The 23,870-nt window shown below is 35.4% G+C and overlaps 2 protein-coding genes across 11 annotated transcripts; both read right to left on the reverse strand.

Moving 5' to 3' along the window:
- Positions 1 to 232: 232 nt before the first annotated feature.
- LOC132190244 (pentatricopeptide repeat-containing protein At5g24830) lies at positions 233 to 9,211 on the reverse strand. Of its 9 annotated transcripts, none has more exons than XM_059605171.1 (7): positions 9,101 to 9,211; positions 8,829 to 8,980; positions 7,762 to 7,956; positions 5,240 to 6,836; positions 4,916 to 5,084; positions 1,108 to 1,381; positions 233 to 899 (listed from the first exon to the last, which is right to left on the reverse strand). In XM_059605171.1, exons 1-4 carry the CDS (start codon positions 9,104 to 9,106, stop codon positions 5,414 to 5,416), a joined length of 1,776 nt encoding a protein of 591 aa, XP_059461154.1. In that variant the 5' UTR covers positions 9,107 to 9,211; the 3' UTR covers positions 233 to 899; positions 1,108 to 1,381; positions 4,916 to 5,084; positions 5,240 to 5,413. The 9 variants fall into 9 exon arrangements, with proteins under 9 accessions (XP_059461154.1, XP_059461155.1, XP_059461157.1 ...); XM_059605172.1 differs by having other exon boundaries at positions 1,074 to 1,381; XM_059605174.1 differs by having other exon boundaries at positions 233 to 531; positions 795 to 1,381.
- Positions 9,212 to 14,705: 5,494 nt separating this feature from the next.
- LOC132189265 (cryptochrome DASH, chloroplastic/mitochondrial) lies at positions 14,706 to 23,153 on the reverse strand. Of its 2 annotated transcripts, none has more exons than XM_059603924.1 (14): positions 22,865 to 23,153; positions 22,033 to 22,646; positions 20,771 to 20,790; positions 20,485 to 20,697; positions 20,249 to 20,374; positions 20,042 to 20,116; positions 19,380 to 19,496; positions 19,250 to 19,296; positions 18,011 to 18,087; positions 17,743 to 17,818; positions 17,293 to 17,362; positions 17,074 to 17,197; positions 16,018 to 16,067; positions 14,706 to 15,259 (listed from the first exon to the last, which is right to left on the reverse strand). In XM_059603924.1, exons 2-14 carry the CDS (start codon positions 22,433 to 22,435, stop codon positions 15,053 to 15,055), a joined length of 1,605 nt encoding a protein of 534 aa, XP_059459907.1. In that variant the 5' UTR covers positions 22,436 to 22,646; positions 22,865 to 23,153; the 3' UTR covers positions 14,706 to 15,052. The 2 variants fall into 2 exon arrangements, with proteins under 2 accessions (XP_059459907.1, XP_059459906.1); XM_059603923.1 differs by having other exon boundaries at positions 14,707 to 15,259; positions 20,771 to 20,910; positions 22,865 to 23,152.
- Positions 23,154 to 23,870: the final 717 nt, after the last annotated feature.

The raw sequence follows: 23,870 nt of genomic DNA on the forward strand, positions 1-23,870 counted from the left end.
CTGTTCATTGAAGTTCTCTGTGTTTGTAGGAGGATCAGAGGATGTTGTTGCCAAAGGTTAGATCCTATATATATACCCTCTTTTATCTTCTTTGGCTTTTTCATTTTTTATTTTTTGCCTAGGCCATAATCTTCTTATCAACCAATAGATAACATATCATATATACACACATTGTACTACACAAAGTTCTGGTGTACTACCCTCGAGAAGTTTTATAAGACGGATTGATCTATTGAAACAACTGTATATGCATATAGTTGATTGTTTGTTGCTTTCAGATAAGCGATTACATATCAAAGAGTGGGAAAAGATCAAAATGTTACATAGGTGCAGAACAGTAACAAAAATCGCACCATCTTTCTGTTCTTTACATATTACCTACAATTCTGAATAAATAAATAAATAAAGGAGTGAATACATTCTTTCACTAATGAACAATATTGATCAAATTTTAAGTGAACAATTAAAAGAGCAACAATAGTCCTTTCTTGTATGGCCACGCTCTGAAGCTTCAACATCTCTTTATGGCTCCTGATCATACATATCAAACAATTAGAGATCAATGGAGACACAAATGTTATCTTTGCTATTTGGAAATGCAGACATAAATGCAATAACAATCCGGAATTACAACCTCAGAAGCAATGACTTTTGTATCATTTATATTGCTGTGATTACCATCTCTACAAAAAGTAAGAACACTAGAGAGCTGCAGTGTCAATGAGTGCCATATCCCTACTAGCAATACCAATGTGAGAGAGGAAAAAAAATAGATCTCTTTCTGAAGGCTATACATTTTCTCACAAAGATTTCATCAAACACATGGGATAGCTTGAACATTCACAACCAGCAGCAACTCAAATCAAACACATTGTACTGGTTCTTTTGGCACCTAAATGCTGCAGCAAAAACAAATTCGAGAATGTTAACAAACAGAACCAACTACACACAAAGGGGAAAAGACAAAAAGGAAAAAGAAAATTATAAACAGCTGAGAAAACAAATTTCAGGTTTGCTTTTATTCTCTTTTCTCTTTTTTCAATGGGGTTAATGGAGCAAAGCTTAGTATTTACCGCTAATCTACAAGAGTCCAGTTCGGCCGCTTACCAAATTGCAGCCATTTTCCATTTCTTTCCTCCATTTTTTTTTTCCAAAACTTAAAAAAAAGAAATTTCAAAGTCCAAATTTCACAATGTCTTTCAATTGAGCACCCATTCTTGTCTATGGATCTGAAGGTGGGGTCAATTTCATAGATTGTGGCAAGGGTGTCGATGATTGTTGATGAGGAAGAAATCCCTGGCAAACGAAAAGCTTTAAAGACGTTTTCTTTTGTTCAGAGAAACAGGGAAACAAATCCATCAACGCATGCCAACGTCACGTCCTGCAGAGAAAGATCATTCCATATCAGCATTCTTTTTTTTTTTTTCTTTTCTTTTAATATGATGTTCACTGCCGTGTCAGTGTGTAGTGTAAGCCTCCCTTTGTAATTCTCTGTGTAACCGTAGCATTTCTCTTCATATAAAGAGAGTGATCTGGGTTGCTACTTGCACGATTTTTTAGAGATTTTTTGCATCTTTTCTCATCCCTACAGCCACAGTCACATCTAGCCATTACCGCTGACAGGATTGTTTTTTATCATCAAGAGATTTCCCAACTCCACTGTCGATTATTCCAGCATGATGACCATGTGACAGAATGGAGACCGGCGGCTGAACATTTGACTAGTGCAAGATGGCAGCACTTGGAGAACTCAAGGAATAGGTGAAAAACTACAATTTTTTTATAGGGCTGATGAAAAATGTAAACGACAGGTCACTTTAGAGGACTAGTGAAAACAACAGGTCATCGTAGGGAGTTTTGATCCTATGTACCTACGCTGTCAATAAGAATATAAGATACTTTATTATGTACAATATTTAGTCATCTACTTTCGAGCTATTTGACATTTTATTTTTGAGCCTATTTGTTGCGTATTGGAGCTAGGGTTTGGCTTGGGTCCAATTTAGACCCTTAGGATTGGGATATGCGTCCCAAAATAGAACAAAAAGGGGCATGTGACTGACTCCCAATGGATCTAATTCCAACTGAAATTCCTGAATCCTTTGTTGCTATTTGGTTGCTGTTTGTATCTCATCACAAGACCTCAAAAAATGATAAAAGGGGATAGAAAGTCAAATGACCTCCTCCAGCGAAAACCCAACACTCCAAATCACAATAGTGAAGTTAGATGGGCTCCACTGGTCACGGTCTAAAATGTTATATATTAAGAGTAAAATAAAAATGAGACATTTGAATGGTTAAGATTAAGAACTAGAACCAGAGCATCCTACTTATGATAAATAGAAAGCAAAAGGTTATACAATATGTCTTGGTTGTTAGATGCAATGAAACCAAAGATTACTTGGAGGTATCTATTTCTACGTACTGCAAAGGAGATTTATGATGCAGCATTTCAGACTTATTAATAAATGGATTATATGGCATAGCTGTATGAATTGAAGCCTAAGATTCATGGAAAGACTAAGCACAAATAGTCTGTAGCAACATACTTCCATAATCTTTGTGGTTTGTGGTAGAAAGCTCCAAAACTTTCAGACTAAGAGTACAATAAATGCAATATAACTCCAAAAACTAATGGAACATGACCCCATTTTTGAGTTTCTTCTTATGTTGAACTCGAAATATGATCGTGTTCAAGTTTAGGTTTTGGGAAAAGAGCATTTTCCTTCTCTTAGAGAAATTTTTGCTTATGTTCTGAATGAGGGGAGTAGGAGAGGTGCTATGCACCCTTCTTCTTCACAGGAGTCTTCATCACTTGCTATGGTGTTATAGCAATATGCAGGCAAGTTGATGGATACCATTTCCAATGAGAAAGAGATTGTTTTGTGATCATTGTAATATACCATCACTTAAAAGAATTTATTGAAAAATAAATGACGATCTTACTCGAGGTAGAGGAGGCCGTTCAGCCCTGTATTCACCACACTTCTGAAGTGAGACCTATTTCTCCCACTTTTGCTCTCGATTCTTTTACTACAGACACTCCGACACTCGCTAAGTAAAGGTTGAAATGTTTTGTTGCTTTATGTCTCAACTGAAAACACCCATTACAATATCCTATGTTTTGCTCATTCAGGTAATTTAGCTCTCTTTGAATGCATCCTCCACCAACTCAAATGATCATTGCATTATTGATTCAAGAGCCTCAGATCACATTATTGGTTTATCTACTCTACTCTTTCCTACACTTTGTTCAAGGAGGGAAAAAGTTAGGATAGCTGATAATTCCTTCTCATATACGCTTGACAAAGGTTCAACTTCTACTACTCCTATGTCTCTTCATCTATTTTACACATACCTAATTTGGTAACCAATCTTCTTTTTATTGCACTCATTACCAAGGACTAAAAGTTGCAGAGTACTCTTTTACACTTATTATTGTCTATTTCAAGAGCTAGAATGTTACGTGATTGAGTAACCAATCTCGTAATTCTTTGATCAACAGGGAAAGAAGCCGGATCTTACTTCTTATTCTTTCCTATGATTGCTAATGGGTGCTAATTGTGTGAGAATTAGCAATAGGAATTTAGAGGATTCCTGAACCTCGTAACAAAAGTGAAGTTTGAGATAAAATTATGCGTACCTTTTATTTCTTAGACTGGACTTTAAATAGAAAATTACAAAGCATAAACTTGGAGACTGACTCCAACTCCTACTAGGATATGTGATCCCCTTATCTAGAGCATGAGTCCTACTACAACTTATTCTGTTGCTATAGATCTCATCCTTTACGTAGCAGTAGTTTGATAGAGCTTAAGACTTCTATCTCACTACAATGCTAATTCCTAGCTCTACTGTAATTGAAATAAGAATTGGATAATAACGGAATTGAAATAAACAAATAGATAATACTGCAGCACGCTTTATCTCTTGACCTTGCATTCTCATAACATAGTATGATGGATGGTCTTTATTATCTGAATTCTTAACTCAAGGAGCACATATGGGTCAAGCAAGTTCATCAAGCCACACTTTCTAATAATTTTGTGGAGATGATTTGGCTATGGCATCAGATACTGAGATATTCCTCATTTCTTATGTTGTAACAAATATTTCCATCTTTGTTTTCTTATAGTAACGTTTTCTAGTTCAAAATTTTCAATCTTTGTTTTAGCAATGTTTTCCAACTTCGTTGTGACACATGTAAACTTACAAAACACCATCAATTGTTATTCCTTTCTAGCTTTAATAAAATCCTACACCTTTTGTAGTGCATATTGATGTTTGGATCCCTCGTGCTGTTTGTTTATTTGGTTTCGTTGATTTGTTATATTTATTAAGGATTATTCTCGGATCACTTGGGTGTATTTCTTAAAGAATAAAAATGATGTTTTCTCTTATTTTCAGACATTTCACAAAGTGATTCAAACACTGTTTCATACCTCCATTAAGATTGGTTGTTCCAATAATGGAATATGTTTATGATGGTCTTAGTTTGTATTTTAGTGAGCATGGCATTATTTTTTTTATAAGTAAACAAATTCATTTAAAGTGCAAGGGGTGCAACCCAAGTACACATGACGTATTATGTATACAATAGAAAAACACTCATCAAGATCAAGAACGAGAAAAGAAAGCAAAAAAATATACAAAGCTAGAAATGTTGAAAAGGGCGTAACAAAGATTTACTCAAACAGTGATTTAAGAAAACACAGTTGTAGCTCCAAACCCTTCCAAGGAAAAGGAGTACCATCATTACATGCAAGAAACCAACTTTAAAAGCGCAAAGTGGCTCAATCATGTCCTATTACTAGGTCCAAATACATGCAAAGATTGATGCGAGAAGCAACATTCAAGTTAACCGATGCCATGATATTTTATGAATAGTAGCAGTAATAACATTGAAGATGATTACCTGAGTATGTTGTTGAGCCATGAACCTGCGGTTTTACAGTTATCTAGCCGGCAAACTTTAGCTCTCTTAAATAATAAGTATCACTCCACTATTATGGTGAACTTAGGCAAGATGTACTCTAGCAATCCCAATAATGTCTTCTGCATATGACAGTGGCCCCTTGTGCCATCTAAATCAAATAATGATAATGATCAATCTCAAGACCAAGACCAAGAAAGGAGGGAATCAGTTAGAAACACCAAAACTAACCAGAAGTGGCAGTAAATTTGCAACTTATTTCAGCAGTCCAAAAAGATTGCCAGGAAGATTAATAAAGATACATACCTGCTGCAAGAATATAAGAAAGTTTCACATTCGCTGCAAGCAAAAATTGCCATCATCAACCACGGATTCTCAAAGGCAGAAGCTATTACTTGCATGCAAATACCGGCCCTTGCTTTCCAAAATCATTGACTCCACCGTCCTATGATCAAATAAAGCCCATTAAAGATAACAGTCTCATTTGTCCTTATTCAAGTACTTTTGATACAGGTCAAATGACATGTCAAACTCCCTCATTTTGCAGTACGTCTTAATAAGTATCTTAAATGGAATGTGATCCATTGGTAAACCAGCTTTCTCTATCTTGGCAAAGAGCTCTTCAGCCTCCTTCACATTGCCTCTCATACAGTGACCTCTAATTAGTTCAGTGTAAGTTATAATATCAGGGTCATATCCACTTGTCAGCAATTCATCATGTAATTGAAGTGCTAAACGGATGTGCCCTAAGGTACAAGCAGCACCTATTAACAAATTATAAGTAACAACATCAGGATAAAGGCCACAGAGAATCATCTCCTTCTTAAGAGAATAAGCACCAGCAATGTTCCCTCCTTTTACTTGTGCATGAACCAGTGCATTATAAGTAAATGTGTTTGGAAGAACACCAAAAGCTGTCATCTGATCTCTGATGGAAAATGCATTACCTAGATCTCCACATCTTCCATAACAATCAATTATTAGGTTCCAAATCTGAGGCTCGGGCACTATTGAATTTTCTAACATATAAAGAAGAAATTCATGAGCTCTGACAACATCTCCATATGCACATAGGCCTCGAATAATAATGTTGTATGAAATTGGATCAGGAGCAACTTCCATTCTAGCCATAACACCATGGATATATAAAGCCTCATCAAATTTCCCATCATTGCAAAGACCAGTTATAAGAATATTACAAGTAAAAGCATCAGGAAGTAAACCTCTTTTAAGCATTTCACAAAAGTGCCTGTATGCGAGTCTCATGTGACGACTTAAACAAAATCCATGGATAAGGACATTATATGCAACAACATCTATTTGAGTATTTTTTTGGACCATCTCATTCCAAAGACTAAGAGCCTGAACCATATCCCCATTCTTAAAATAACCATCCATAAGTATAGTCGAGGTAATTAAATCTGGTGTTGCTTTGTCATTTTCTTCCTCTAAGATCTCTCCAAGAATCTTCCCTGCATCATCCAAAAGACCTTTCTTGCACAATGCATGTACGAGTATGTTACAAGTAACTTTATTTGGCCTAATACCAGTATTAGCCATTGTTGAGAAAATATAAAGAGCTTTATCCACATTATTAATAAGGCAATAACCCTTGATGAAAGTGTTGTATGTGGCACAATTGGGAGAGGGACCCATTTCTACCATCTCCCTAATAAGCCAATCTGCCTGCTCCAAGTTACCGGTTTTACACAATCCATTTAGAAGATAATTGTATGAAGATACATCAGGAACAACACCTTTCCGTATCATTTTTCTTCGAAGCCATAGAGCTGCTTCTACCTTTCCCACCAAACACAAATCCCTAATTATGTATACATGTTCAGCATACTTAACCTCCAAAGTGCATCCTCGAATGCCTATCTCTGCCAAAGATATGCTTTCCCTGCATAATTCAAGTTAAGAAGCATGTTAGAAACTCAGAACTCCATATAACATGAATAAAAAGAATAGTCCCAGACAGATTCAAGCATAAATTAAGAAAGACCCTTATTTGACAGCACTCTTTTGCCAGATTTGACAGGCAGTCTGACACAAAATAGACAATGACAATATTTACAATCCAATCGGCACAAAAACAAGTCAAAATCCATAATCAATAGTAGTCCTGACTTCGAATGCAATAGCATCTTGCACAAATTTAGTTGTACAGATATTAGATTTTTCAAGTAACTGAATAGGACTATGCTATTGTGCAGAAACTAAACACTCCAAAAAGAAGTCAACATACAATCCTTAAGTATTTTGTATGATATTGTTGACCTAGCCATCAATTTCCATTTCCGTTCCCATTCTCTTATTTTTTTAATTTAAATTAGAGTCCTGACTCAAGTTCCAAGTTTTACTGAAGTAAAATCCACTTAGCAAAACTAAGATATCAATATCAAAGCAACTAATTTCTTTCATTTACTTATTTCAGTTACACATCCTGTTGGCAGGAAATTTAAGGTACAAAATTACTGAAATTCTTCTGGTCATATAGTTATCCGTAGTGGAAAAATTCAGCTATCAATACTTTCTCTTAACTAGCATTATCCATCACTATAGCTGTACGTCACTTCCACATGTGGTAACACACTTCAAATAATGGGAATTTCAGGTCTACTAGATTTTTGTAAGGAATTTCAAACACCCTAGGTTTTGTAGTAAAAGTTATTGGGCTGCGTAAAATTGACACAGAAGCAACCAACTGTCCTTGCAATAGTCTAATCTTAAAAAATTTCAACAATCTGAGAGAAACAAATATAAACCCCCAATTTATCTTCTTTTTTTCCCTTCAATATCAAAGAGTACAAAAATCAAAAGCTGACCTCATCATTTTCAAGCGTTCCAAACTGTCTTTTAGCATTGTATCCAACACATTGAAAACAGCATATGGATCTCTTTCATCATCAAAATCCTTTTGCTTTGAACACCAGTTTTGGGCTCTCAACTGGTATTGTTCACCCATAGCTGTCATGAGATTTTCAAAAGAAGAAGGCTGTAGATCCTCATTCCCGCAAGTCCTTCACATGTGTGTTAAGAATCACAGAAAGCCAATTACTCTCACAAGCGCGCGCACACACAACAAAAAAAAAAGAAAAAGAGAAAACTAAAACCAGTTAAAGAAATATGCATTTGTATGATGTTCACTGTTTTTTAAATCAACTGACAGATGGAATTATCAATATGCTTCTTTCTTCATTATTTTCCATATACAGTCCCACATATTAGTTAACCCAATTTTCGGTGCAGAGGTGACACCACCATACAGTCTTTTATCCCAAACCCAGATGAAGAACATGATTGTTACATATAAGAATTGTTGCAACTCACTACATGCTCTATTAAACCAAAAGGACTAGTCAAAATTACATTTGGAGCTCTTTAAAATTACTTATAATTTATAACCCCTAGTTTCACCTAGTAAGGAACCAAATCCCTGTAACACATTCATAATCCATCCATTAACTGTGAGACTTATTTTCTGGGGTATCCCAAGTATTCCATAATTTCATATAACATTTATGCAAGATAGAATCCGTAAGAAGATTGAAGGAGGGAAAAAACCAAAGTTTCAAAATTTGAAATTCTCTGACTTCTCATAAGTTTTGAATGAGTCGATAAGAAGCTTAAGGATTTTCTTTTCTTAAAATAAAAGTAAGAAAATAAGCAAAACGTAGAAAAAATTAATAATAATAATAAACTATATATATAGCACTACATTTAGTTTCTTAAAAGAAAAACGGAAGGAAATGAAAACAATATCTACATGTATATAATTCATAGAAATTTTTCATTTTGGTTACCTTAGAAAAGAAGCATGGATAATCTTTTCGTCTTTATAATCAGTTTTCTCAGCAACCAACCAGAGTGTGAATAAAAAGAAGAGAGTTACCGGGAATTAGAATCAAAATTGGTCTTGCAGCAAAAAATGTTGGCAAAGATGTGAGCAATGTCGTGCTTGAATGAGTCTACGGCTCGATTCAAATATCTAATAAGAACAATAGGGGAAGCCGATGACGACGATTCTCCACATCCAATTAGCAACTAAGAGAGACACACCCATTTCAATTTAAGCAATCAGCAAGAGAACAATATATATGTAAATATTAAAAAAAATTAAATTAAAAAAGAAAAAAAGAAGGTAATATTAGAGATTGAACTCACGGCCATTTTGTGCTCTCTCTATTTCTGCGTGCGCGTCTTTGATTTGGTGCTGATTCTGCGAATGCTGCTTCTTAGTCTTCGTCTTGGTCCCTCCTCGCTCTGCGATTCCCTAGCAAGTATGACCTGAGAAACAAACAGAAACTTACACATGGGCCGGGTTTATGCCACGGATTTTCTTTTTCTGGTAATACTACTATGTTAGTCCAAAATGGGCCAAGGCCCAAAACTAGTTCGACTGGCAAATGACAACAGCATTTCTTTCTTTTTTAAGAAATTTTCATAGTGAAAAATATTAGGAATCAATAAGTTTTTGGGATAAATGTAAAATTAGTCTCTATGGTTGGCTTAATTTACAAATCACTCCATGTGGTTTAAAAAATAATTTATAGGTCCCTAGGGTAGGCCAAAATAACATTTTATTCCCTGAACTCATTTTCCGTTAAATGATTTAACGAAAACCGTTACATTGCCACATTACACCCAATAAAAATAAGACGCGTGTTCTTTTTTATTTATGATTTTAAAAAATGACAAATAAGTTTTTTCACGTCATTTTGAGGTTCCAACACACACCCCACATCAAATTAAATGCACATAATTCGTCTATATCCCATATGCCGCCATTGTCTTCATCTTCCTTTACGATTCTTGCCGTCGTCTTCATCTTCCCCAACGATTGTTGCCGTTGTATTCATTTTCGTCTTCATGCCGCCGTCTTCATCTTCCACACCGATTCTTGTCGTCGTCGTCTTCATCTTTCCCAAAAAAGGCGACACTGAGAGAGAGGAGTAGATTGGATGCCCAGAAACAATTTTTGAAGATGCTTTAATGCCCAAAAACAAATCCTAATTTTCATAGAAAGACTGTCCAAAAATGCACTAATCCAAAAACACAGATGCCCAAAAATCTCAGAGTAACTCACAGATCGAAGATCACACCCATCGGAAGATAAAGACAATGGCAAGAATCATTGGGGAAGATGAAGACGACGGTGGCACAGGGGATATAGAGGGATTAGGTTTATTTAATTTGATGTGGAGTGTATGTTGAAGCCTCAAAATGACGTGGAGAAACTTATTTGTCATTTTTTAAAAGCATAAATAAAAAAGAACATGAGTCTTATTTTTATTGAGCGTGATGTAGCAATGTAACGGTTTTCGTTAAGTTATTGAACGGAAAATGAGTTCAGGGAGTAAAATATTATTTTGGCCTACCCTAGGGACTTATAAATTATTTTTTAAAGCATAAGGAGTGATTTGTAAATTAGGCCAACCACAAGGACCAATTTTGCATTTATCTCTAAGTTTTTTATAATTACTCACTTATGGAGCAAGACGAGAAAAAACCCTAGCTCCTTAGGGAGCGCTGCACAGGTCCTCTCCTTGGGGGAGGAGGGATGGGCTTGCTTCCTCCCTCCTCCTCTCTCTCTGTCTCCCCCCCTCCCTCTCCTTCTCCTCCTTCTCCTCCTCCTCCTCCTCCTTACCTGTGCGGGTTTTGTTTCCCGTTCTCCACCTCTTTAAGGGTTTTCACTGCGCCTTGCTTCGGGTCTTAGCAGCTGTTGAGCCCCCCTTCGGGGTGCCGCCTTTTCCCCATGCTCCGTTCTCCTTGTGGGGTTCAGATCTGGTTTGCCTCAAGCTTGATCTTGATTTTCTCAGGCTTGACCGCCACTCCCCCTCCGGTGCTGCTCTTGGTTATTGATTTTGTTTTTTGTTTACTTGTTTTGTTTCTATTTGTCTTGATGTTGCTTGTTCTCTTGTTGATTTGTGGGGGTATTTGTTGTTAATCCAGACCCTTGGTTGTGGGCGAAAACTGTATCTTGGCTATCGGGTCGAGGAAAATGAGTGTTGACACGGACGTTTTATTCGCCTAGGGTTGAGAAATAAGCACTACCTATGCATTGGATTGTGTCTACCTTGAACAGATATATTATTTCATTTGAAAATTAGTCATAGATTAGCGGAAGTTGAAATCATAAATATGTCTTAAATAATAGAATGTTATGTATGTGTCTATGATGTTGTAACCTTGTAGCTTCGGTTATGATTTGCATTCTCTGAGCTTTATGCACTTGTGATGTAAGAGCTACATGCTCGTGATCTTTTTTATTAATAAGATTGGAATAATTTTCCCTTTTTTTAAAAAAATAATAATAAGTTCTTTATATTTTGCTATATTGTTGTACAAATTTAATAGACCAATCATTAGATTTGTGGGATTCACATAAATTCACAAATCTAATGGTTGATTTATAAGATGAGATGAACCAAATATGGAGAAAATATTAACCCATAACATTTCTCTTTCTTTTTTAAGAAATTTTCATAATGAGAAATGCTAATGAGTTAATAAGTTCTGCATATTCGGCCTATATTCTCCTATAAATTTAATATATCAACCATTAGATTTGTGGGGTTTACCATTGACTTATGTGGAGTCCACATAAGTCCATAAATCTAATAGTTAATTTGTAAGATGAGATAGGTCAAATATGGCCAAATTAGTATTTTTTTTCTTTCTTTATAATTTGTTTATAGATTGTTCAAACAACCCATTGGGCCGACCTGGCCCATGGGGCCACCTAAATTCGACAAGAAGAGAAATGAGAACAGATACTTTTCTTTTTGGCTAATGCTATACATATTTCAAATCAAAATTATAATAATATCACTCACAAAAAAAAATAAAAATAAAATAAAATTATACTAATATCATACTATGTTGATTGTTGACATAACATTTTTTTTAAGGACTATTAACCCATGTATCGTCCTGATAATATGATTATGGTGTAATTGTGGTGTGAAAAAAATAGCATTGTATAATTATGATTTTAGATTTTTTTTTTTTTTTTGGAATACTTGAATATGATTTTTTTTTTTAATAGGAATTAATGGTTGCTGGAATTTATTGTGTTGTACCTCCCAAATACGGGTTAAAATATCAAAAGTCAAGAGAAAGTTTTAACATCTAAGCATATATCCCATTCATAACAGTCAAGCACATTAATAACTGGGGGCGCATATCTCGTTCGTAACCATCAAATTAATAATTTAGATCACATTAATTGCAGTAGCGGTTTCACATTGACAATAACGGTCAGGAGACAGGGTTATTAATTCACCCATCAATCACTCTTGAATCTCATTTTCCTCGCCTGGTTACCATTCTGATTATCAGGCAACCTACACTATATATAGGCACATGCTATGGAGCCTAAGGTACGCCATACATTCGAATTCTTGAGAATGAGAATGAAAGAAATGATCTGACTTAGATATCGGAGTGAATTCGCCGGCACCCCACCGGCGAGTTCTCCTGATTAGCTATTGTTTTGCAGGAATAAAAGGAGCGGGAAGACTAACAAAGATTGAAGATGAAAGATGCCTCAAAGAACGTGCCGTCCACACCAATCGGAGACTGTTGGACCAAAAAATGCACTAACATATTGCATTATTTTTATATTATGTATTCTTTGAACTATTCATGTATATGCCATACAAATGGTGGCAAGAGCTATAATTTTTATAAAAAAGATGCAAAGATGTTATTTATTCATGAATTGGGATTTTCAGGCAATTGAAAAATTATCTTGGTATTTTTGTGCTTTATGTTGGAAATTGTGATTTTTTAAGTGGAGTATGTATATATTTTAAATATGGTTGATATTATGTACATTTTTAAACATGGTTTATATTAGTTGTGGGCACATTTTTTTTTTATTATTAGTTGTGAGCACCTTAAATATGTTTGAAACACCCCAACGTAAGTGTGAGTGATGTGAGACCTAATTCGAAGGTCAATGCTCCGATTCAAAGGACATAATTGTTATATGTCTGATTCAAAGACCTGTCTGATTTGAAGGACATTTACATTAAGCCTAATGTGAAAACTGGGAAAAATACACTTTATCCCATTTGAAGTATTCATGCATTTGCATTTTAGTGCCCAATGTTTAAAAAGTAACAAAAGACTCCCACAATGTATCTAACATTGGCTAAAAACACCAAAATAATAAAACAAGTGGGGGGTGGCTGAGCCATTTGGGGGTGGCTCGGCCCCCTCAATTTGGCTAAGGAGGGTGGCTTGGCTACCCCCATTTGGCCAGTATGGGGTACCAAACCACCCATGTGTTCCATGAGGATGGTCCAATTACCTCGTATGCTTGAATGGAAGTGGTCGAAATCACTCCAAAATAAGTTTGAGGGTGGCCGAGCCATCCTCATTCGGCCAGTCTGGGAGTGGTTGGCATCCCCCACTTTGTTTTTTTTTAATAACTTTTTGTTTTATGTTTTAGGTTTAGTTTAGTTTATTTTTATTTTTATTTTTATTCTTTTTGTAGTTTTTGATTTTTTGATTTTTGATTTTTGATTTTTTTATGTTTTATGTTTTTTGTTTTGCTTTTTTTGTTTTTTTTTTAAGTTTAGTTTTAGTTTTTGGTTTTTCTTTATTTATTATTATTTTTTTACATAAGCCTTTTTTGTTTGTTTTTTTTTTTTTTTTGGTTTACATTTTACCCCCGAAGTCATTTATGTTTATACTTTACGCCCTGAGGTCATTTTCGAAAGCTTTGGTTAAAAAAGGTCACGTGCCACGCTCGTGACTTGGTTTCCATCCAAATAGACAAATTTCATAGATGGATGGTGTTTCTTGCCAATGTCATATACATTGTGGGGATCTTTTGTCACTTTTTAAACATTGTGTACCAAAACGCAAATATGTAGATACTTTAGGGGTATAAAGTGTATTTTCCCCTTGAAACCAATGCTCTGATTCGAATGGCTTTATATTTATCAGTCTGATTCGAAGACCATTGTTTAGATTCAAAGGACCACAGAAAATGCCAAGGCATAATGTTTAGTGTTATATTTTTAGATATGATGATGAAGCTTTATTGCTCATAGTGTATTATAAGAAATGTGTGAAAAAAGTGTTCCATAAAATGTTTCGAATCTATGATGCGAATTTCTCCTTTGTTTAAGCTTATTTGGTTACTTGATATATTATTATATTGATGCAAGATTTATTGTTAAGCATTCTTATTATTCACACTTAAAGTTATTTATGGAATTGATTTCAGTCCTATGAAAGAAAAGCCGACAATACTTTGTTCGATCTCACACTTGAATTAACGAACTCTACTTGCTTTAGTACTCATTAAATCTATTTAAAAACTTTACTTAAAGACCTCTGAATTACCAAGCATTTTGAGAAAATTCCTACAATTTCAATAACTCTAAATTTCACCTCTTGAACTTTTAATTTGATGCAATGTACTCCTCCTCGTCAAATTTTAAACGTTAAAAGTGATAAAATGATCTTTATACCCATGATTTTTTTTTTTTATAAAATATGTACCCTTAATTTCAAATTTTTTTTTTTTTTTTAAAAAAAAAAATCGAAAGGTAATTTGGTCTTTTCAGTAACTTGTATTAGGGGTTAACGATTGAATTTGGCAAAGGGTGATCAATTGAATCAAATTGAAAATTTAAGGAGTTAAATTGAGAGCTTTAGAAATTTGGGAGGCCTTCTCAAAAGCCGTAATAGTTCAGGAGATATAAAGTGAAGTTTCCCAACATTTTTCATATAGCATATCAGGATCCTTCTAGCACCACAAAAGAATAGGAAAAGCGTATCATCCAAAGCACATCAAAATATTGATATGTTACCAACATCATAGGCAGAGAAAATCCAGTGGATTGTCATCATGAAGTACTCTTGCCTGAAACCACACAACCTTTATCTTCAACACAACAGCCTCATTTATTTGCATATTTGCCGGTCAAATCAACTTGTCTACATTTTTCACTCATGGATTTCGATGCTCGCACACTTTTCCTACATTGTTGAGGTTAAAAGATACAAAACAGATTAAGGGAAACAAGAGTATTGAAAAACCATTCCTCACTACTTATAATTTAGAAGAATGCCGTGCTTTATCTCATATTTGAAGCTCTATCTCCCTCGCCCCCTTGTTTGTCTCCCTCCAAAACTGGTTTTTCTTGCACTCTGACCAGGGTGCTTACCAACACTATTGAACTTGAGTGGTACAACTTGCTCAATATATGATTTTCCGGGAAAGTTCCTTTTATCTTTAGGAAGTGCTCGTAACTGCGGCAACCAGTATGCCACATACTCGCCTTCAGGATCATATGTCTGTGCCTGCAATTCCAGAAGTATCTTAGGTGTGTATAATATGTTTGTGTGATGAAGCAGAATATTTGTACCCTTTCCATGTCCAATGTTTCTCTGTACTAATGAATTCACTTGCTTTTATTATCTATGAACTAGTACGAAACACTCCTAGGATCACTAATTCTTGGAAACTATCTGTCAATTCAAATTTTATCACCTATTTTTCTAAAAAAACCAAAGCATGTTCAGCATTATATTTTTTCAAAACAATTCAAAAGGGAGTTGGATGGTGCTGCTTGGGTTGAATAATTGCAACTCAGGTCTTGTAGTATGCATATTTTCACTTACCATTAACATGAAGAATAAAAAGATCTAGAAAAGCTGTAGTACATCCAGAAAACCAAGTGCTATATGTACTTCTATCTTTCTTTAAAGAATGCCAAACACACTCCCACTCTTACACTCTCAATTGCACACTCCTTGATGTGAATTTTGGATGAAGCAGTATTAGATTTAGGATCCAATAATGTTTTTAGAACATTAGTGCCATGTCAAGGAGTGTGCACTTGGGAATGTGAGTTGGAGTATATGTAGAATTTCTCCTTTCATATTATTCCTGCTTGCCAATATGGAGGTATAAAAACCATTTATTTCTCCCAACTTAATCCATAAACAAATCTAATTTCAGAATTATGAAATAAGAATTGCATCTGAAACAACCTTTATAAATGCCTACCCACCTCCAAGAAAATAAAATAAAATAAAATTTGTATGAAAGCACTCACTTGCTTTGGGATGCTGAAGTAGCGATCTTCTCTAGGGTCATTCCCAACTCCTGAACAAAAACAACAATAACTGGCATCATCCATAGATCTCACTAACAGCAAAGTTAAAAACAAAACTAACATGTTTAGCAGCTGCATTCAAGAATTTAAACATACTGTTTAATAGTAACATTTTTTGTCATGGATAATGGTTAGGTTTACTCGTCAGGTCAAATGATTGTCCAATCACACCAATCAACTTCTGAAACACATACCAATTTTTTCCCTTCAGTATCATGTTTTTCCTTTTGTATCCACCATCTACCAATACTTTTCACTTCCAGGACATCGATCGTTCTGGCTTTAATCCTCCCGTTATTGACAAACAACAGGATTTCATGGGACAATTTATAGAATGAGGTAAAAGGAATATCATTACTTCCAAATATATATATCTATATAATGATAACATTCTCTTTAGTTTCTCTTCATTGTTTTCTACGTCTCCTTAAAAATGCAGTAAACAAATAAACACAAGTGTCTTTGCCTAGTTCCATAGTACTATTATGTAAAGGTTGCCATGGGTTCACATGCAAGTCAAACAAATTGTCCTTTCATTATAACACTTTCTCTGAAAAATATAAAAGAAAAAAGAATATTTCTTCAGCCCAAAATCTTGCTACTTCTTTTTGTCTTTTCTGACCCCAACACATATCCCACACACTGGGCAGAGACTGGACCCCATTAGTAATGAAAAAAAAGAAAGAAAAAAGATACCCAAATGCACCTCTGTAATCTCATCATGGCCATCCTGCAGCCTGTAACGCCCTAGAGTGTTACCAAGACGGTCATACTGTTTGACACCATGACTAGAATTGGCACTGATAATGTGAAAAAAAGAAAAATCATACTATTTAAACTGCTTTCCCAATTTATGAAGCAACCACTTTGAACTAACAGCATGCAGAAAACATCACAACAGGCTGGCTTGTCATGCACTCTACACAAAAAAATGCTTACATATACAAATATCCAAGCATATATGATAACGGGCAGATCCATGAAGATGAGAATCACCTGCTCCATATGTCCAATTCCCATAATTGGAACATGGGTCATAATCCAAAAGGCATGTCTCAAACCATTCAGCTCCCATACGCCAATCAATGCCCATATCTCGAACAAGAAAGGAACATACTATCTGTAGAAATAACACCAATTATTCATAACACAGTCAACTATATTAAGTAATATTGAGATTCAAACAAGCTGTCTTAAGGCATTCTTGAGATTTACTTGTCGGCCTCGATTTGACATGAACCCTGTGGTTGACAGTTCTTTCATGTTTGCATCTATGAGGGGGTACCTAAAAGTTCACCAACCTTAATTATGTCAATCATGGAGCAGAACAATTTTCTGGCAACCTAATGTTCAATGTTTGACTACATTTTGGTTTTCCAGGGCAAATGATCGCCCTGTTTCATGTAGAGGGAAAAAAAAAGAGAGAAAGAAAAGAGTTTGGAGCGGCCATAGATGGTCATGTTCAGATGACGAATCACTGAAATAAAACTTTTATTATAAAATGTTATTTTCAGTCAATAAACAAAAATGAAGTAGGATAACTTCTAATGCAGCAGATATCAAAATAAGACTCATTTCATTTCCATGTGGCCATGCACCTATAAAAGTACGTACTGAAATGAAAAGAAAGCAGCAACTCAGACATATGTGGGAACAACAATATACCCTGTACGGCCGTCTCTCCAGGACTCAAACAAATCCTTGTCCTGGCTCCATTCATGCTCCACTTTTCTTGGACCACCTTAAAAAGAGAACTTTACATGACTACATATAAGAAACATGTAACCTGAAAACATTTCAATAATGATACTTACATGCAGATCAGTAATATTGTGTATTATCCAAGAACACAGCATTCATTAAACCACAAGTCCAAAGTTTCATGATCTAAACTGAACAAACACAGCATGAATCAAATATTTCTAATATTTACCTATATGGAAAAGGGAATTCCCATATTTGACTGATAGAAACCTGAAGTAATCTCTCCATATCAATTCGAACAAAACCCTGTCAAGTTGAACATAGATTCAGGAAGTGAGAAGAAAAAGTTCCCTGATACAAAAAGTTCAACCCAGCTCAAAGATTGGCTTGTAATTAGTGAATTTCCAGCAATCTTTCGTTGCCATCTGTCCAATACTGCACAGTCTGCATTTCCATGGTTAACTCAATCTCACCTGGACATTTACATAATAGCTCAGAACAGGCCTACGCATGTGCTTGGAAGATTTTCTTCTTTCCTTTCTGTTTGAGAGGTGTGTGTAGGGGGACCCAAATATGGGAAAAAAGTAAGTGGGTGAGGTTGGTTAAGTAAAGAAGTTATGCCAATGTCATCTGAATATTGTTATTTGGTATTTTTATACAGTATCCGCATTCCTCTCGATTTGTAATTGAAGACACAAATTAATTGGTTCTGTTGGGTTAGCTATGTGCTGTGTATTATCAACAATTTCCATAGAAGGTGGTAAGATGATGTCTTGAGCAGTTACAAATCAAGGACCCATGACACAAAGAGACGCGGCACAAATTCCATATAGATTACTTCTCAATACAATTTCTTTTAAAGTCATTTGCCCGCCCCTTAGGAGATCACTCTCTAGCATGAACCAGGGTAAACCCCCAGCCCATTCCCGATTGATCAGTATGTTGGTTTGCCACTGTAGCAACCTCTGGTGTCACCGCATCTGAAACTTTGTTGTCTAGAGGTTGCTTGGCATCTGAGGTTGACTCAATCAATGGAGGAGAACCTTGATTGTCATGACTCACAAACTGTCCTTTCTGCTGGTTTTGAGGAGCAGGGCAAATATGTATATATATCAGTCCCCACAGAAAAGAAGCAGCTGGATATTCTTCACATAAATTTGGCTCAAGTACCTTGTTACTCAGGAAAACATGAATTCAATTGTGTCACAACTTAGGGAAGCACTAGCCAGCTATGTGCTATACCTTAGAAGGACTAATCAAAGTTATAATTGGAGCTCCTTAAAGTTATTTATATAGTCCAATCTCCTAATACATAACCAATATGGGACTTGACAAATATGTGCCTCATAATCCAGTCATTCATTGTGGGACTTAACTTTTATGACCCATGGTACCAAAATAAACATAGGAAATTGGGAAAAAATAGAAAATCTATCGATAATCATATCTTGAAAGAAAAAAGCAGTACCAGTATGTGGAATCATTTGCTTGCCTTTCCTGTTCATATCTCTTCACCTATGGAAATTAAAAATTAGTCTCATCCTTCAAATGTTGTATATCTATGCGGTACAAAAGCAAAAATGAACAAAATTTTCAACCTCTTCATGTATTAAGCGAGGAGAGAGGCTTCCTGACGCAAGCCATGGAGAGAATTTTGTTGAATAATCAGGTCCTAACATCCCATTTCTGGTCTCTTTGTATATCCTTAGCAAGTCCTACATATACATGACAATAATGATAATTAGACAACCACATAATTGCTGCTATTAGTGTACCTTTAACATCATAGAATGTCTAATTCAGAGACTATCAAAAATAAAATATTTGTAACTAGATCACAGTTTGATTTTGAAATTGATCATATTGGCCTATCTTACATTCCATGGATTCCCTTTGTAATTTGTTTAGTATCTAATGCACAAATCCATCATGATGACAGAGGTTATAAAAAGAAATTTAGAGTCAACAACATGACAGAAGAGGCAAGGTCTACTTTTGAAGTTCATGAACTGCACTTATTATAATCTTTTAATTATGACAGTTGTTGTCCTTGAATTTCCACGTTCACAAAGACTATTGGAATCTGAAACCAACAACTCTAATGCCACCATAAATTAAGATTTTTTATTTTATTTTTTATTTTTGTTGTAATGTATTTAAGATGTTAAATTTTCATTCATGTTGCAATGTATATAGATGACAATGCTGCTGCAAAAAACAAGCATCAATGAAAATAAAATTTTGAGAGATTTTCACTTGCCTTCTTCCAGAAGTATTCGTTTACCCTGCCCAGTGCGGCACTTTCACCCCCCACAAACTTCATTCCTTTGCTAACCTGAATTAAGAGGAAAAAAGACTAAAGGTCACGATTTTTAAGGTTATGATGGAGGAGTGTATATCTCAAAGTACTTATTAGAGAGAGACTTGATGTGCTGTTAAGTATATATGCATGTATGAATAAAGCTACATTATGTGAGTGGACTCCAAGCTGATCTACTGAAGGAACACATCCCCAATCGCTGACACTTGGTGGCGGCCCAAGAAATGTTGGAGTTTTAATGCAGCCCCGGATAGCGCATTTGGCTTCAACAGACTGCAAAAAATTTTATGATGTGAACAAACACATCTACCACATAAAATACCTTTCCTACATATCCCTGACAAGATATAATGAACTCAAAACTATTATGAGAATCATCATGCCTTACGAAACTGAGTATAAACATCTGGTAAACAGCAGGGATCAAATGGGAGGTCATCAATGTGGTACATGGTGGTACCCCAAATAAGCTGTAACTTAGGGTTGTGAGTTTTACTCGACCCCAAAGATTGTTGTAGCACCACTTGCCGCAGAGCTTTGCTGACCAATCTTTCGACATTCAGCTCCTCACTGCAGGTTTCTTTGTGGGCATATACCTGACTAGATTACATTAGAAACCCAGATCGCATGCTTCAATATTAACTCATAATATGGTGGGAATCACTCAACTGTGTGTGCTCCAACAGCTTCTGCAAGAGAAGGGAGAATTTCCTCAGGCTTGCCATGTCGAATAAGCAAATTCAGGCCCCGCTTTATCAAATTCTTTTTCAGGTCAGCCAAACTTTCAACAAGAAATTGCGCTCTCAACTCTGCCAAGCAATTACAACCACTCCAAGTCACCCCCACAAAAATTATGTACCATTATCAATTCAGAACAAGTCAAAAAAATTGTTAAATCATCACTGATCCTAAAAGCTTAAACCGATAGAAAATAATTAATTTAATCATTTAATTAATATTCAAACACTCTCCTTAAATGTGGACCTTAATAACAATATTTAACTGAAATGGAGGTTTAATTGATGGATACAAGATTTGAACTCATTGCTTAGATATTATGTTAATAGAGATGGACTTAGGACCTGTTTGGAATTGCGTTTGAGTAGTCTAAATGTGCGTTTAACACTTAAAAAGTTTATTTGAAGAAAAAAGTACTCGTTTGGTAAAAAAATCAAAAGCGCTTTTAAGGGTCTAAAAAGCCTAAAAATAGCCAAAACGCACTTTTGGCAAAATCTTAAAAATAAAGCTTTTGCCAAAAAGTGTTTTTTGATTTAAAAGCTTTATTTCTTAAATGCAATCCCAAACATGCTCTTAAATGCAGATAAGGTGGCCCCCAGTTTTGAAATTTTTTTATTAAATATGCTTTAAAATGTGAATTTGAGCCCAAATATTTTAGTTTGGCCCCGGTCCCATTAAAAAAGCAGTCCAAAGTTTGGTCAAATTTTAAGCTTGAATGCTCTTTACATTCGTGCTGTGTGACATGTTTATTTCTGATAAGTTTTAATCATTCAAGAATTAAATTGAAAATTGAATTATATTAAAAAATAATTATTTTTTATTTTGTTTATATTTTCTTGAATGAATACTAATTTTATTTTTTTTATATATTAATTTAGTCTTTAATCTTAATATATTTCTCATCAATTATTTGGCTCTCTATTTAAATATATTTCAAATTCATGCTTGATAAAAATTTCTGGTTCCGCCTGTTAAAATGTTACCATTTATCCTAAAAAACTTCTGACAGATAGACAAAGATTAATTACCTCATTTAATTAATATTCTAAGACCAGGCATACATACCTATAAACTATGAGAGTTAAACATTAACACATATGATCCAAAGTGAATTGTTTATTTAAAGGAGTATACAATGCATAATGAAATCGTTTCATCACAGCCAAAAAAAACTAGTAACACTAATACAGTACCTCCAGTTTTAGGGAATCCGAAATAATAGGTGGTGCCGAAAAGTCGAGGATCGACGCAATAAACCGGCAATACCATCTCGGACGAAACCCACGCCTTGTACAAAGCCTCATTGTCCAACACTCTCAGATCGTTCCTGAACCAAACTACGGCGGTCCCTAATCCTCCTCGGCCGGTCCTCGGAGACGACGAGGAGTACCTTTGAAAGGTTTGGTCAGCGATGCGGTCCACTTCGTCGGTGTCGAGGCCCGGGACCTGGTGGATCGTTGCAGCAGAAGAAGCCGACGGTCTCAGCCCAGGTTTTGAGAGTGGATTCATCGCCTTGAATAGTGAAGATATTGGTTTTGACGGGATTGTGAGGTTTTTAAAGGAAAGAGAAGGCACCGAGGAACAGTGAATCGCCATGTTTGCATGTAGTCATAGCTTGGATTTTGTGGGAGAGAGAGAGAGAGAGAGGATGATTTTAAGCAGTTGAGATACTGACACGTGGGCATGGACTTTTGTGTGACGTGGCTTCGTGATAGCCTATGATGATCTGTGCACGAACGACTTATCGTATTATGGCAATTATACGGAGACGATGACACGTGACTTAGAGGAGCATCTCCATTAAGCTCTTCATATTTAGGTAATAAAATTATATCAATTACAATCAATCCTCTGAAAAGTAATTATTTCATAAAGTAAATATTCTATCATAAATCAAATATCATACCATATCACATATTTTGATATATTATAATATTAATAACCGCTCAGCATAAAACCCCATTCTTGGAACATTTTCTAAGGCAAAAATCACAGGGAAATTAAAGATGATGGAAATGGACACACCTTGGAGAGGATAGACGCAACAAGGTCACCGGGACCGGTTCGCACCTCTGGGTTGGAGAACGAAACGGAGGCCGAAATTCTCAATGCCTTGCGCTGGCGATGGTGATAAGGAAGCGAAACTATAAGAGGTGGATTGGAGGGAAGCGAGGTTGAGTTGAGAAATTTGGGTTTTGACTGCCTGTTGCCTTTGAATGAGGGCGGTAATGGAGCTGGAGAATGTGCGGCCATGGAGTCTTGGAAGCGTACTCGATCGGCCTTCCTTTTCTTTCAGAGATTGTTGCTGATCGTAGGCGAGGCTTTCACTTTTCTGGCAATTGGTAGGATATCAACCGTTGGACCCAGGTGTCACTGATGTACGGGTATATATGCTGCCGCGTCGACAACCTGACTTTCTACCTTATCTTTTTTTTTGTTTAAAAGGAAAATTTCACTAAAGACCTCTTAACTTTCACCCGTTTTGAAATATTCTTTAAATTTCAAAATCTCTTAATTTAGTCTCTTGAACTTTCAATTGCTCTCAATTTGGACCCCTCCGTATCTTTTAGCCGTTAAAAATATTAAAAAAAAAAAAACCCAAATATCCCTAATTTTTGTTTTTTTTTTAAAAAAATAAAAAAACGTTTTAGAAGTTAAAATTTTATACAAAATTTAGGGGTATAAACGTCATGTAACATTTAAAATTTGACGGAGGGGTTCAAATTGAGAGCAATTAAAAGTTCAGGGGATTAAATTGAGAGATTTTGAAGTTTAGGGAAATATTTCAAAACGGGTGGAAGTTCGGGAGTCTTTAGTGAAGTTTCTCTTTTTTTTTAAGGAAGTGGAACAATGTTTATTTATTGAGAAATGCTTGGCTTCGTTAAAAAGTTTATTGTTTGGCCATTTTAATCCTAGGTGGCATGACCAATTTTGAAATTAATAGATTTTAAACAATAAATTTACAAATTTATAAAAAATTGGTCATACCACCTAAAATTAAAATGGCCAAAAAAATAAATTTTTTAATGAA

Source organism: Corylus avellana, chromosome ca8 (assembly GCF_901000735.1).
Source record: "Corylus avellana chromosome ca8, CavTom2PMs-1.0".
Taxonomy (NCBI): Eukaryota; Viridiplantae; Streptophyta; class Magnoliopsida; order Fagales; family Betulaceae; genus Corylus; species Corylus avellana.